The 15,716-nt window shown below is 44.9% G+C and overlaps 3 protein-coding genes across 3 annotated transcripts; 1 reads left to right on the top strand and 2 right to left on the bottom strand.

The window, feature by feature from the left end:
• Positions 1 to 8,724: 8,724 nt before the first annotated feature.
• LOC136453951 (probable protein S-acyltransferase 7) lies at positions 8,725 to 12,340 on the top strand. Its single transcript, XM_066454499.1, has 5 exons — positions 8,725 to 8,989; positions 9,569 to 9,751; positions 10,585 to 10,881; positions 11,285 to 11,518; positions 11,614 to 12,340. The coding sequence occupies exons 1-5, from the start codon at positions 8,897 to 8,899 to the stop codon at positions 12,049 to 12,051; spliced, it is 1,245 nt and encodes a 414-aa protein (XP_066310596.1). The 5' UTR covers positions 8,725 to 8,896; the 3' UTR covers positions 12,052 to 12,340.
• A 484-nt stretch (positions 12,341 to 12,824) lies between these two features.
• Positions 12,825 to 15,085, bottom strand: LOC136453950 (delta(3,5)-Delta(2,4)-dienoyl-CoA isomerase, peroxisomal-like). The gene is made up of 2 exons (XM_066454498.1): positions 14,125 to 15,085; positions 12,825 to 13,217 (listed from the first exon to the last, which is right to left on the bottom strand). Exon 1 carries the CDS (start codon positions 14,822 to 14,824, stop codon positions 14,396 to 14,398), a length of 429 nt encoding a protein of 142 aa, XP_066310595.1. The 5' UTR covers positions 14,825 to 15,085; the 3' UTR covers positions 12,825 to 13,217; positions 14,125 to 14,395.
• LOC136455541 (delta(3,5)-Delta(2,4)-dienoyl-CoA isomerase, peroxisomal-like) lies at positions 13,027 to 14,311 on the bottom strand. The gene is made up of 2 exons (XM_066455522.1): positions 14,125 to 14,311; positions 13,027 to 13,217 (listed from the first exon to the last, which is right to left on the bottom strand). The coding sequence occupies exons 1-2, from the start codon at positions 14,309 to 14,311 to the stop codon at positions 13,027 to 13,029; spliced, it is 378 nt and encodes a 125-aa protein (XP_066311619.1).
• Positions 15,086 to 15,716: the final 631 nt, after the last annotated feature.

Raw genomic sequence — 15,716 nt, 5'->3', positions numbered from 1 at the left:
AATTAGACATCATCAAAGATCAGTCTTAAACACATATCTCTTTGCCTTGGTAATGGATGAGGTTACCAGAAACATACAAGGAGATATCCCTTGGTGTATGTTATTCGCTGATGATGTAGAGTTAGGGGACAAAAGCCAGGCGGGAGTAAATAGGAAACTAGAGTTATTGCGACAGACCCTTGAGTCTAAAGGTTTTAGATTGAGCAGAACTAAAACCGAATACATAAGATGTGACTTTGGCGAAGCTACGCAGGAGGAGGGAGATGTGAGTTTGAAAGATCAAATAGTGCCTAAGAAGGATACCTTTCAGTATCTGGGATCGATGCTACAGAGAGACGAAGATATTGATGTGGACGTTAGCTATATAATCAAAACAGGGTGGATCAAGTGGCGACAAGCTTTTGGCATTCTCTGTGACAAGAGGGTACCACGAAAGTTAAAAGACAAGTTTTATAGAACGACAATTAAACCGGCTATATTATATGGAGGAGAATATTGGCCCATAAAGATTCAACATATTCAACAACTGAGTGTTGTAGAAATACGTATGTTGCGATGGATTTGTGGTCACGCAAGAATGGACCAAGTTTGAAACGATGATATACGTGATCGTCTAGGGGTAGCACCAATTAAAGAAAAGTTTATCCAACATTAGTTGAGGTGGTTTGGCCATGTCCAAAGGTGTTACACCCCTGGTGTTACGAGCTCGTTTAGCATCACGATTTAGGCCTAAGAAAAAATTTCAAAACAATTTTCTCGGATTTTTTATTTAAAGCATACGAAAAGCGATAAGTGAATCAATAGTGTATTTTGTTCATATAGTTTAATAATATTCTTGGAAGCTGTATAATTAAATTAAGGTACTTAATATTATAAAAATATAAATTTGTAGGAATTATTGTGATGAATTGGTAATATTGTTGAATCTGAAATTTATATAGTAGGCTCCTAGCAATATTAGGTACTCACTGTAGTTTTTGTAGCTCCGGAATAATTAGTTTGCTAGATAGATAATGATGTCCTATTGCAAATAAAGATTAAATTGATAGAATATAATAGAGAAATAACTTGGATTTATATAACTAAAATAATTGTTAGGAAATAATGTCTTATTCGACAACATGAATACGTAGACCAGCGTTAGAACTAGCTCGTTAGCTTGTGAGGCGTGATCAGGTTTCTAAGCATTTTAGCTATCGTTGATTATTTACATCTATGCATTTGCATCAATGCATATTATATAGGTACGATGATGGATCAATGGACCAATTAAAGGATGATTGAGAATCCGAAGATGGTGTAATGGTATTCTCTTCAGGAGATGATGCGATGGGCTTTCTGTTCAGATGGTGTGGATAATCTGAAGACGCAAATACTAACTTTTGGTTATATATCTTACCCAGGCAAGCCCTAGTGCATAACCCTTATTTTTCTATAGTTTAAATTATATTTGTGCATTAAATTTTAAGGAGTTGAATGAAATCCACTTGCATATATATCTTTATCCTATGAGTCTTACTAGTATGACAGGATCGTGTAGAATGCTATGCTACGGGACTCCGGTAGAAGTCGAGTGATTGTCTGTCACTCGCGAGAGATAGGAAATATATTACTGTATTATTATCACTTAGAAAATATAAATGATGGAAAGGAAAATAGTGACCAGGTAGGAATATGGTTTAGGTATTGGTGGGTGTAAGAGGTTATGTCGCCGTGGACACGGGGCCTAACCTGGTTACACTGCTTTCCCTGTCTATGTCGGTTAAGGACCGGTCGTTGCATAAGACGCTAGGCAAGTCATAGATTTATTATCCCGAGCACCTACTTATGTATGGGCGCTTAGAAGACTTATTGTTCTCTTATCGTGGATCTGGCTCTTTTCGGACCGACTGTCAGGGTTTTGTTTTTTTGGTGGAGGAGGTCCTTGCACCGCACTAAGTTCGAGACTCAGGGCGGGGGCTTGGAGTCCTAGCTTGGATGGGGACCTGAACACCTAGGACAGGAGGGTGATGGGTTGGTCCTGCTTGTGCCTTGGTGAAAGGTCCTAATATGACTAGAGGGGGGGTGAATAGCCTATTTAAAAATCTATAAATCAACTAGAGCAATTTGATTAGTATGGCAAATAGCGAAATACAAACTTGCTCTAGCTCTATAAGGATTGCAAGCCACCTATTCAACAATTCTAGTTACAATGATTACTAGGCACACAACTTGAAATGTTACTACTCACTAAGAGCTCTCAACCTTACTATTCTAAAGAGATCCACTAGATAAACTTAAAATAACAAAGCAAGCTCTCAATTCTAATTACACTAAAGAGCTTGCCACAACTAGTTTACAAGAATATAAATAAGTGAGTAGGGTGATTCTACCGTCGTGTAGAGGAATAAACCAATCATAAGATGAATACTAAATCAATCACCGGGAGAATACCAAAAGGCAAGAGTCAACCAATTTTTCTCCTGAGGTTCACATGCTTGTCGGCACGCTAGTCCCGTTGTGTCGACCAATACTTGGTGGTTTGGTGGCTAAGAGGTGTTGCACGAATCTTGTCCACATAATTGGACACCGCAAGAACCTACCCACAAGTGAGGTAACTCAATAACACGAGTAATCCACTAGAGTTATCTTTTGGCTCTCCACCGGGGAAGGCACAAGACCCCTCACAATCACCATGATCGGAGCCGGAGACAATCACGAACCTTCGCTCAATGATCCTCGCTGCTCCAAGCCATCCAGGTGGCGGCAACCATCAAGAGTAACAAGTGAATCCCGCAGCGAAACACGAATGTCAAGTGCCACTAGATGCAATCACTCAAGCAATACACTTGGATTCTCTCCTAATCTCACAATGATGATGAAACAATGATGAAGATGAGTGGAAGGGCTTTGGCTAAGCTCACAAGGTTGCCTTGTCAATACAAAATGGCCAAGAGAGTGAGCTTGAGCCAGCCACGGGGCTTAAATAGAAGCCCCCACGAAATAGAGCCGTTGTACCCCTTCACTGGGCACAACACAGGGTGATAGGACGCTCCGGTCAGTTTGACCTGATGTAGGACCCCAGCGTCCGGTTGCCCGATGCTTGCCATGTGTCATCGGCTTCAAACGCCGATCGCCCGATCTCAATGGTCAAGTGATGACCGGATGCGTCAGTTAGAAAGTGACCGGACGTAGGACCCCAGCGTCTGGTCATTTCCAGTAAGGTTCCAAACGCGAAATTTCATGACCGGACGCGTTCGGTCATGCTCGATCAGACACATCCGGCGTCCAGTCACTCAATGTTTTCTCTGTGCGCCTCACGTCAGCATACGTCAGCACTGACCGGACTCAGACCATGAGTGTCCGATCAGTTTACACACTAACGTCCGATCACAAGACCGAGACCGTGTGCTTACTACTGTCACTGACCGGACTCTGAATCCAGCGTCCGGTCACTGCACCACCAGTGTCCGGTCACTCCGTGAACCACTGTCTTTTTGTATAGGGCGCCGATGGTACCGTCGGACTGTCCGCACACTACGGGCGGACACTCCGCCGGTGAAGTTTCTAACCCTTGCTCAAATATGCCAACCACCAAGTGTATCACCTTATGCATATGTGTTAGCATATTTTCACAAATACTTTCAAGGGTGTTAGCACTCCACTAGATTCTAAAAGCATATGCAATGAGTTAGAGCATCTAGTGGCACTTTGATAACCGTATTTTAAAATGAGTTTTACCCCTCTTAATAGTACAACTATTTAACCTAAATGTGATCACACTCGCTAAGTGTCTTGATCACCAAAATAAAATAGCTCCTACTATTTATACATTTGTCTTGAGCCTTTTGTTTTTCTCTTTCTTCTTTTCAAGTTCAAGCATTTGATCATCACCATGCCATCACCATCGTCATGATCTTCGCCATTGCTTCATCACTTGGAGTAGTGCTACCTATCTCATAATCACTTTGATAAACTAGGTTAGCACTTAGGGTTTCATCAATTAACCAAAATCAAACTAGAGCTTTCACTTCGGTACAAGCGGGACGTGTGTTTTCGGGGTACCCAGCTGAGGACATTGGTTCGTGAATCGCCGTCGAGTCGGTACGACTTGTCTTAACTCTAGCATCGTAGTAAGAACTGAAGATAAAAGATGGAAAAAAGAAATTTTGATTGCTTACCACCAGCTTGAAAGTAGCACAGGTGCTTATATAGAATGGTTAGTTAATGAACCAATATGGCTATTAATAAAAAATTAAATATAAGGACGCGCACTTAGTAATGCTTTCTGCAAATGCAATAAACCCACAAGCCAGATAGCCTTGCATATCCTTGGAGTCTTTTCTTTTCTCCTGATGGGTAAGTCTTGCTGAGTACAATTGAGTACTCAGGGTTTTATTTCCCCTGTTGTAGGTGACAGGTTGAAGGGTCGAGATGGCGACTAGAGGGGGGGTGAATAGTCTTTTCTAAAACTTAATTGCGTCGGCTAACCGATACAAATGCGAAATTTAAACTAACGGTCTAGCCAAGACTACACCCCACTATATATGTTCACTAGCACCTTGCAAAGATAACAATTATGCAACAAAGGTGCCGGGCTAGCTAGAGCTCTCCTAAACAATTCTAGGAGCAAGGTCACACAAACCTATGCCACTAGTACTTTAAACAACAAGGGAGCTCCTACACATGCTAGTAAGCAAAAGCATAAAGCTAACTAAGCTCACTAGCAATGCTCAATAACAAGGCAACCAATGCCTAATTAGAGAGCGCAAATACTTAGCTACACAAACTAAGCAATGTGACTAACAAGGTTACTAAAACCAAATTAGCCACGCAAGGAAGCTACTTCTATGCTACACAAGCAAGAAGGTAATTAGCAAGCTACACAAGCTATCTAATTACAAGAGCAACTACACAAGCTTAATATGTATAAAAGTAATGGCAAGCTTGTGTAATGGGGATGCAAACCAATGGGAAGAACAAGGTTGACATGATGATTTTTCTCCCGAGGTTCACGTGTTTGCCAACACGCTAGTCCCCGTTGTGTCGACCGCTCACTTGGTGGTTCGGCGGCTAATTAGCATCACCCGCTAAGCCCACATGTCGGGCGCCGCAAGAACCCACCCCGATAGTGAGGGTAGCTCAATAACACGCTTTACTAGAGTTGCTCTTCGCGGCTCCCGCGGGGCGAGCACAATGCCCCTCACAAGCACTTCTCCGGAGCGCCGCACAAGCTTCTTGCACGCTTCGACGGAGACCACCACCAAGCCGTCTAGGAGGTGGCAACCTCCAAGAGTAACAAGCACCACCGGCTTGCAACTCGATCACCTAGTGCCACTCGATGCAACCTCACGATGCAATCACACTAGAATCGCTCACTCACACAATCGAATGATCACTATCAAGTATATGTGTGATGGAGGGCTCCCAAGCACTCACAAGCATGGACACTAAGTCCCTTGAGGTGCTCCACTTCAGCCATGGCCGAAGGCCATTTCTATTTATAGCCCCAAGGGCTAAACTAGCCGTTACCCTTTCACTGGGCAACGGTCGGGCTGACCGGATGCTCCGGTCGTGTTGACCGGACGCTGGACCTCAGCGTCCGGTCGCCCACAGACGACCACGTGTCTCGGTTCCAACGGTCACTTGACCTGACCGGACGCAGCAGCACTCAACTGACCGGACGCTGAACCCCCAGCGTCCGGTCGTTTCCAGTAAGCTCCCGAGCATGACCGGACGCGTCCGGTCGAACGCGATCAGACGCAGCCAGCGTCCGGTCACACTCCAGCGACTGCTACACTCCACGTTAGCGCGACCGGACGCAGCCTGCCAGCGTCCGGTGCATTTAGATCCAGCGTCCGGTCAGTTGACCGACGCCAGCATCTTCTCCATTTTCTTCACCCTTGCTCAAGTGTGCTAACCACAAGAATTTGCATCCGGCGCAATAGAAAATAGACATTCTATTTTCTCGAAAGCGACCCAAACCCATCTCACCCCTACAAACACCACCGCCTTTGTAAATGTGCCAACACCACCAAGTGTACACCACAATGTGTATGTGTGTTAGCATTTTCACAATCATTTCCCAACGGATGTTAGCCACTTAACTTGTCACGCCACTCGATCCTAGCGATAATGCAAGGTTAGATCACTCGAGTGGCACTAGATGACTGATATGCAAACAAGTTTGCCCCTCTTGATAGTACGGCCATCTATCCTAAACCCGGTCATAAACTTCTCTACACACCTATGACCGGTGAAATGAAATGCCCTAGGTTATACCTTTGCCTTGCGCATTCCATTCCATCTCCTCCAATGTCGATGCAACACATGCACCAACACGATCAACAATGATATGATCCACTTCATATCATCACATGATCATATTGGTTCATCGATCTTGACTCTACTTGCTCTTCACCGTTGCCATCGTCCATCGGCGCCAAGTCTTGCTCAAGCTTCACCGCCACGCGGTCCATCACTCCAAAGCCTTCGACTTGCCCTTCATGCTTGCAACCGGTCCATCAAGCCAAGTCTTATCTTGATCTTCTCCACCTTGATCACATGACTCAATGTCATGTCTCATGTGCATTTAAGCTCCTTCATCATCACATGTGTGAGCTTTGCAACATCTTCAAGCCATTTTCACCTTCATGGCATATGTTGCTCACACACATGTACCTGTGGACTAATCACCTGTGTATCTCACATAAACACAATTAGTTCACCTAGGTTGTCACTCAATTACCAAAACCAATAAGGACCTTTCATAGGTAGATGCTAGAGCTGACCCTTGTGTGTGGATACCTCCTGGTGGGCTCAGAGAGGATTTCCTTTACACTACGATCATAGTTTTTATTTATAACTTTTACTAAATGTTTTCTAAATAAAAGTTTTATAATCTGTTGTCATAGTTTATATATCAATGCTTCAGCATGTCATGACTAGATATTTATTTCCGCTGTAATTCTGATAACATGTTTTTATTCCGCTGTTAAATTAAATTGTTCATAACTCTGATAATATGATTACATTCCGCTGTTATAATAATAAATATTATACTCTGATGTTGTATTAAAAGTGATGTAAGAAATTGTTAAGAATGATGTAAGCTTTATTCTCTCATTTATGATCCTGATGGTAAAAATGTGAATTTTCGGGTTCTCTCCTAGGGTGTGCCCGACGGAACCAAGTAATTTGGTGTTCTCCCTTGAGTGCTTAGTGTCTAATGAAAGACGAGCACTCTTGGGAGACATTAGATTAGACGGTTCTGCCATAAAAGGAGACCTCTAAAGGCAACGGTGTATTGTGGAGTGCTAAGTCAAGCTAATAATATGCGGAGAGGTAGATGAAGACCAAAATTGACATGGGAAAGGCAATAAAAAGAGATTTAAAAACCCGGGATATACCTAAAGATCTATGTTTGAATATAAGTGCTTGAAAATCGACTATTGAAGTACCTAAACCGTGACTTGGGGCTCTTGGTGTGTTTTAATTTTAGTCTACCCTAACTTGCTCAGGATTGAAAGGCCACGTTGTTGTTGCCGTAGTTGAAAAGTGGTTAAGGCCTCTTTTTGACCGTTTCCATCCTTTCTCATTTCCTTTACACCTAGTTTTCACATTTAACACCTTGCTTGTTGTGCTTGACAATCGTTTTCTTGCTTCTTTTTTCTGGTTATTAATTATTTCTTGCACAATTGTTAATTGACATATCCTGTTTTTGCCAACTCATTGATGACTTCATGGCTCAATGGGTGTTCTCTTCCATCTCGCTTCCAAATATGGTGATCACAATGAACACTGTGGCTCCTTTGAAATGCAGGATTTCTTTTCCGTTTTCTCTGTATATAAAAATAAATTGATTCTCGTGATATTCTAAATTCCTACGTTTGAAATAGGTCCTATATATATATTTTTGGAATCCGAGCTCACAGTAGCACGGAAGAAGAATGAACATCTTATAATCTCCCTATTTTTGGCGTGAAATCATATGTTCCCGGCCTTTAGAACTCCGGCCATCATTATTCAGCCTGTTTGTTTGGCTGTGGCTTATCATAAACGATCGTAAATTTTCAGCTGGAGCAATATTTTTTTCTCACACAAATCAGTCAACAGTACTTCTTCACGAACCAGCAACGATACGAACCAGCCAACCGAACAGGCTGATTGTGCGGGCCAAAGCCAACTGATTCCATTTCAAAAGTTGCTCAGCTGTGGCACATGCAGAAGAAAGGGCACCAGTTTCTCTTTTGACCTGACAATGACTTTCGTTGTGCCATAACAACAACTAAACCATTACAGCTGCACCTGAACCACTTAACCAAACACCACCTTCTTAAGTTAGCACACTGCAGTTTGTTTGTAAGTAAAACTAACTGTCACAGATCTCAAGTTAGCATTTGGGAATCCCAGCTTTGTTCACCCACTTGCCCCAAACTCTCCTGCCAGCAAGGATTTGGTAACTCCAATCAAACAAACTTTCTGCGGACGCAGAAAGTTGACACAAAAATCTTTTCAAATTTTTATATTAACAGAATTGAAAAATCATTCAGAAAAGAGAGGAAGCTACTTACACTGTGCACGGCGCAAATGGCGGGGCTTTCGCCCTGCTCGCTGCCGCGCGGGGAGCAGAAATGTGGAGAAATAGGAGGGCTTCTATGCAAAACCTAGGGAAGAAGGGACCACCACGAGATATTACTACATGTCCCCAGCAGAGGCCCTCCATTTGGTCTCATCTCGCTTCTCTCCCTCCCGCGACATCAGCGGCGGCGCAGCGGTGGGGTTGGGGTGGGGGGGACGGCATTGCGAGCTCACACCACCTGCGGCGCTGCGATCCCGGGAGGTTGCTGTGCCGCCGGCTATGTAGTGATCTGGGCCGTGATCTCGACGGCTATTCGCGGCTGAGCGGGCGGCGGCGATGAACGGAGCGAGCGCCAGCGCTGGCGTCGGCACCGGCGCCGGCGCTGGCGGGGAGGCGCCGCTGGTGTACAAGGCCTGGAAGGGGAACAATGTGAGCGGAATGCCCCTCTCCTCTCTCTTCCCCTCTACGCCTTTCTTCCTCCCCTAGTTCCTTTGTTGCGGGTGTGGTGTGGATCTGTGCGGCCTTGATGTCGCGAGTCAAATTAACTGTTCCTTTCTTTCTAGGGACCGGCACCAGATTGACTCGTGTCTGCGGTGTGGTAGGCAGATGTTGGGTTTCCCTCGCTGAACTTGGCAAATTCGTTTGGTCATTGTTGGCTCCAAAAACAATTGATTACTCGATTTTCCCCCATTTATTTTATGATTTTGTACTGGGATTCTGGGAATGTAGGTTCTAGGACGGCTGGACGGGTTAAGTGCCTCTGGTCTTGGTCAGGACAAGAAACCTGAGTTTTAGGACTGGACTAGTGCATTAATTATACTACGACTTAGTGTCTATTACATCTCAGAATAATTTCACCCTCTGCTTTCTTTTGTGAGTTGTGCATAGACAAAGTTGACAATGGTACCCACCTAGCTTGAGAAGAAATGTTTCCTACGAGATTTTCAAGCTGTTTCTGTCGTGCTAGAACTAGAAAGTGTGCTTGACGGTAGTTTGCATGTTTTGCAGGTGTTTTTACTGAAGGGGAGATTCATATTTGGTCCTGATGCAAGATCCTTGTTTGTCACCATGTTCCTTATTCTCGCGCCAGCATCAATCTTCTGTGCATTCGTTGCGAAGGAATTGATGGATAGGTTCTCTTATGGTCTGGGATTGCCGGTCATGATTGCAGCAGTTCTATTCACAGCATATGTGAGTATCGTTCTTATCCTTTTTCAAATCACCACACTCATTTATTTCCCGAGCTGTGCGGTACAGGTACTGTTGCTTAATATATATGCAGTTATTGGAACAGTCCGAGTCTTTAACAAAGCTGACAGCTTCAATTTTTCAAACTATGCTTGTATTCTGAATCTATATTGGTTGTGTCTGGCATGATCGCTTGGTTCAGTTTTATTACAATCAAAATATATGATTAGAAACTGGAAATTTGCAGTTTCACATTTGCCTTTCCAATACTTTGCATTCCAACTGGGCAAGTGACTCCCTAGACGATACACTGCTTAAGAACTGTTATTTAATTGCTCCTAACCGTATGGGACTGTGATATTCTGCTTTTATCATGTGTCATGTGTTAAATGGCAAAGTGATCCCTAATTATACAATGTAACTTAGTTCTGGATGTCATCAAAGGGGATTATTCCTTTCGCTTCTGCATTAATTATTTTATTATTCACTATATGCTAATTGTGCAAGCGGCTCACTCCAGATGATATAGTGCCTGTGAACTGTCAAATTTAATTGCTCGTAATGGCATCGAAATGTAATATTCTGCCTTTATTAAGCGTCATGTGTTAATTGAAGTGATTCCTGATTTTATCTAGAAAAGGGGATTATTCGCCCTGTTGTAGTACCTTTTTTAACTTGCTGTCCACTAGCACCAAGCATATTTTGCTGGTGCTCCTACCCCTATCTTTTAATTTAGTACATACACAAATTTATCTTTAGTCATGGTCTTGGTGGTAATGAGAAGATATAGAATGAACATATCTTCTAACTTGTTTAAGCATTATGCCACCTTTCAGGATCTGAGTCTTCTGCTTCTAACTTCTGGGAGAGATCCGGGGATCATACCTCGCAATGCACATCCTCCAGAACCTGAAGGTTTTGATGGCAATGCAGAGGTTGGGGCTAACCAGACTCCACCTGTGCGTTTGCCCCGAGTGAAGGATGTTGTTGTCAACGGGATCACTGTGAAGACAAAATACTGTGACACTTGCATGTTGTACAGGCCTCCTCGTTGCTCTCATTGCTCTATCTGCAACAACTGTGTGGAGCGTTTTGATCATCACTGCCCATGGGTTGGACAATGCATAGGACTGGTAAGTTTATTAACTAAACACTCGTGACTCAGAAAGCCTGTCTTGCTGTTCATATACAATCTTTTGCCAACACTTTATGTTAAATCTTGCAGCCCCTGTTGTCTCTTCATTTAACGCATCGATTGTACTCCCTCCGTTCCAAATTATAAGTCGTTTTGACTTTTTTGGTTCATCCATTTTGCTAGGTATCTAGACATAATATTATATCTATATGCATAGCAAAATGGATGTACCAAAAAAGTCAAAGCGACTTATAATTTGGAACGGAGGGAGTATTTGCTTGTTCCCTCATGTTACTAAAATGTAGAGCATATTTTCCTTTTAGAATGCCTAGATTCCTGCTTAAATTTGATGGATTGTAAAAGACTTCAAACACCTTAGAAGATTTCTTATATTTGTGCAGAGGAATTACAGGTTCTTCTATATGTTTGTATTCTCAACAACTCTGCTCTGCCTGGATGTCTTTGGGTTCTGTTGGGTGCTCATTGTTAAGATCAGAAATGCAGAGCAGATAACAATTTGGAAGGCAATGGCAAAGACCCCTGCGTCTATTGCTTTAATCATCTACACATTCATTGCGGTTTGGTTTGTTGGTGGCCTTTCTGTGTTCCATTTGTATCTCATGAGCACAAATCAGGTAAAAACTGATTCCAAGAAGGATGTATTTATATCCTTGCCTGATGAAGTATGTTGTGCCAATTGCTAATCAGTTGCCCTACTTCTGCTTTGTAGACAACATATGAGAACTTCAGGTATCGCTATGATCAACGAGCCAACCCATACAACAGGGGAGTCATAGAAAACATCAAAGAGATCTTCTTTACAACGATCCCTCCTTCCAAGAACAACTTCTGTGGTAGGGTCCAACAGGAGCATGGTCTGAGGCCTCGTCCAACAAATGGTTTCATGAGTCCAAACATGGGTAGAGCTGTTGGCGACAGTGAGATGGGTAGAAAACCAGTGGCTTGGGATGAGCCTAGGATGGCAGCTGAGATTGGTGATTTAGGAGCTGGTCTGAGCAACTTGTTGGAGGACAAGGATGGCAGGTTTCGTAGCGCATCTCCAGACCTCAGCCGTGACGCCCTTGCAGTTGGAGGAGGCTTGGAAGAGCAAGGCTCCTCAGCGATGAACCCTGGGCGTTCAAGCTGGGGAGTTGAAGCAGGTCGATGATGGCATTGACCATGTAAGCGGCTGTAGTGAGATGCTCAGGGTTGTTAGTGCCAGTTCGTTGCTAATTTGTTGTTCTGTTTGAGATTTGAGGTCACTAATGTTATTAGACTCATGACCTGTATGGCAGTTGTTTCTGGACTTTCTTTTCTTCTTTCTCTTAATTTGAGATGTCTTTCATGTCTATTGTTTGAAGCAGTTGGTTTGTGACGTCTCCAGTTTGGCACTGTCAGGTTTTGTCTGTATATAATCGGAGCAGTAAGCCTAAAATAGGTTTCAGTTGCTTGGTGGATGGTAATGGTTGTGAAAAATGACTAACCTTTGCATTGCAGTAAATGAACATCGCTCGATCTGAGTGCCCATGTTAAGATTAATTTCTTTGCTTCTTTGGAAATGTTAATTTATCGCTAAGTTATATTGAGTTTTTTTTTTTTTTTTTTTTTTTTTTTTTTTTTTGGCGAATGCTAAGTTATCTCGGGTTAATATGCTGTAGTATTGTTCCTGCTCTTAAGTTCCTTGACATGTAGAGTTCATGATGAAGAGTAGGGTGCTACACTTCTGGGGCATATTGCTCTAGTATTCATTTTCAACAGTATAAGTAAAGGTTTTCATCTTGTAGCGGTGAGACAATGCCAAACAATCATCTGGAGTTAAAACTCATCTGGGGGTTTGGGCGAACTGGGACATTCACTACCGTGTATATGGTGCAGAAGAAATGAGTCTGCGTACAGACTGGAACAGGTAACAAAACAATAACACCCTGGGCTCATTTGACATATCAACCGAAACAACTTTGGTAAGCTCAATTGACATGGAAAAGTTTCTTCACAGCTCCATCGAGGACATGCATTTTCCCTGACAAGAAAGGATGTTTCGCCAAATGCTACCACATACACATATGGTATTCTTGTCTACTCCTAACACACTTATTCCTTTTTATTTTCAGATAAGTAGAGGTATGGTATCTGAATCTGATCATTACAGCTTGGAGAACACAGGCTTCCGCTTCTCCAGGAAGGCTCTGATGGCCTCCTTCAGATCATTCGATCTCATCATACCCGCATTCCATGTGGCTACATGCTCCAGGCCTTGTTCTACAGTCACATCCCTGCTTCTCAGCAAAACCGCCTTGGTTCCCATCACCGCCCATGCCGACTTCTCAGCTATTTCTGAAATTATCACCCAAGTTCAGTCCAAAACTAGTCAAGAAAATGACAGATTATGTTCACGCAGGAGTGAGCTGAAGACAATTTGCAGTTTAACCTAGCATATCTATACCTAATACTAAAGAGGAAAATTTTCTGCCACTTTTAAATTTTCGTCCAACTAAGACATCGACTCGGTTACTGTATATGTTTTTCCGTTTTCATGTCTGAGTCCTTCTTGTTCACAGTTGGGGCACGCTTATGGTCATCGCACGTAAGCAGAGTCCATGACGGATACTCATGAGCCTCTCCTTGGCCAATCTACATTTAGTATTGAACCCCCACTTTTTCATAACAATTGTAGATTTTTTGGATTTCTATTTTCTGCGTTGCAACGCACGGGCGTATATAAGTGACCATGCAATTAACTATGTGTCCCGTACTCCGTTGCAACGCACGGGCATTTTTGCTAGTGAAGTAAGAGTACTCATGCACAATTGAACAGACTAACACAAAACCGACAATAGGTACAACATTATGCATTCTCATCATAAAAGGGGAATGAGCACATAATCTATAGGCACAATCTTTGAAAACCCACAAGACCACCACTGCTAGGTGCCTAAGCCACATGGGTGTCCATTGGAGATGGATCTATATGAATTCTAGGAGCATCATACTCAGATGGTGGAAGAACCGTTGTACTCCTACAAGCTAGTTAACAGTTATCTTGAACTTGATATATTGGTGGTACAAGGGTTGTCAAAAGGGCTGTGACAGTCATTGGTGCTCACTAGAGTAAAGTACTGTTTGTTGCTTTCAGCTCTATTGCAGTAGCTTTAGTACGTCTCATGTTAAACAAGGCAGCGAAGCATGAACAATTGTACTGTATGTAAGAAGGAGAAGACAGATACTAGTAGATGTTAATTACCTTTGGCGATCTTTGCGGCGCCGGCATCCAAGTCTTTTTTGGAATCGAAGACCCTGGTAACCAGCCCCATCTCCTTGGCCTCCATGGCGGTGATCTTGCGTCCGGTGAGCGCGAGGTCAGCAGCGCTGCCGTAGCCGACGATCCGCGGGAGGCGCTGCAGCGCGCCGAGGTCGGCGACGGTGGCCATGTCCACCTCCTTGAGCACGAACGTGGCGTCCCTGGAGCAGCACCTGATGTCGCAGGCCGCCACGACGTCGACGCCGCCGCCGACTCAGGCGCCGTGCACCGCCGCGACGACGGGCTTCCGGCACCGCTCGATGGCCGTGAGCGCCGCCTGCATGTCCAGGACCGCGCGGCGGAGCGCCTCCGCGGCGGCCACGGGGTCGCCGGCGCCCGCGGCGGAGGCGGCGGCCAGCGGGTCCCCGGGGCCCTCCAGCTCGATGCCCGCGCAGAAGTGCGGGCCCGCGGCGGACAGCACCACGGCGCGCGCGGTGGGGGTCCGGTCCAGGAGCGACATGGCGCGTGGGATCTCCGCGAAGGCGGCCGGGCTCAGCGCGTTGCGCTGCGCCGGGCGGTTGAGGCGGACCTCGTAGACCCCCGCGGACGGGTCCGTTCGCGTCACGGCCAGGGTCTCGAACCCCGCGCGGAGCTCCGCCTCGGCCGCCGCCGCGTCACGGTCGCCGCTGCCGCCGCCGGCCATCCGAGGTCGGTTGCTGTGGCGTGGGGTTCACTACTACCTGCCCTCTCGCGGTCGCGGCTGGTGGTGGTTGCGGGATATGAAGCCGCGGGTGCTTTGTCGCCACGTTCTCGGTCGCTCTTGTTCTTGTTTTGGATCTCGGAAACATCTAAGATAAGCAGCGTCGGATAATCATGGTGAGTAATCTAACTCGGATCGCTCTTGGAACGATCGTAACAGCGGCGGTAAAATCGATTATTATTCCACGTGTTTTGAGAGGACGACTCCATGTGTTTCTTGGAGAAGATGGCCCTTAATCCCTGATGATCGGCCAGCGGAATGACAGTGAAAGGCTCCGTAACGGATATCACGCAACGTTCACGGCCCAGCCCATTTATATGACCCGCATGACGCACGGGCCCAGCCATTGTACCTCACGCGGCCCAAGGTGCGGCCCTCTTCCTATGCGGCGCAGCAAGCCAGCAACTGGCAATAATTTTGGAAAAAAATCTACGTAACCCCTGATGTATACAGCATGATCTACGTAACCGCTCAACTATAAAATCAGATATTGTACACATTAAACTTCGCAAAACAGGACAAATAACCCCATGGCGTGGTTTTGTACGTGGCATTCCACGCTGACATGTCTCTGATGACGTGGTGTCCAGGCCCATCTATCAGCCCACACCACCGTTGCTCCACGCACCACGACTGGCGGTGCTGCTGTCCCTACCATGGGCGAAGCTCAGTTAGACCCAGTGGGTGCCCAGGCACCCAGGCAAAAATCAAAATTCCCTTGTAACTATCAACATTTCACCTTATGTGCACCCCCATGGCCAAAATGAGGCACCTTATGTGCAACCTGGCACGAGGTGGCCGGCGACAGATATTGATCCAAAATAAAAGGCAAGGC

The sequence above is a fragment of the Miscanthus floridulus genome, chromosome 5, assembly GCF_019320115.1.
Source record: "Miscanthus floridulus cultivar M001 chromosome 5, ASM1932011v1, whole genome shotgun sequence".
NCBI lineage: Eukaryota > Viridiplantae > Streptophyta > Magnoliopsida > Poales > Poaceae > Miscanthus > Miscanthus floridulus.
Note: the sequence above shows the minus strand (reverse complement) of the source record. Positions and strands in the feature narration are given on the sequence as shown.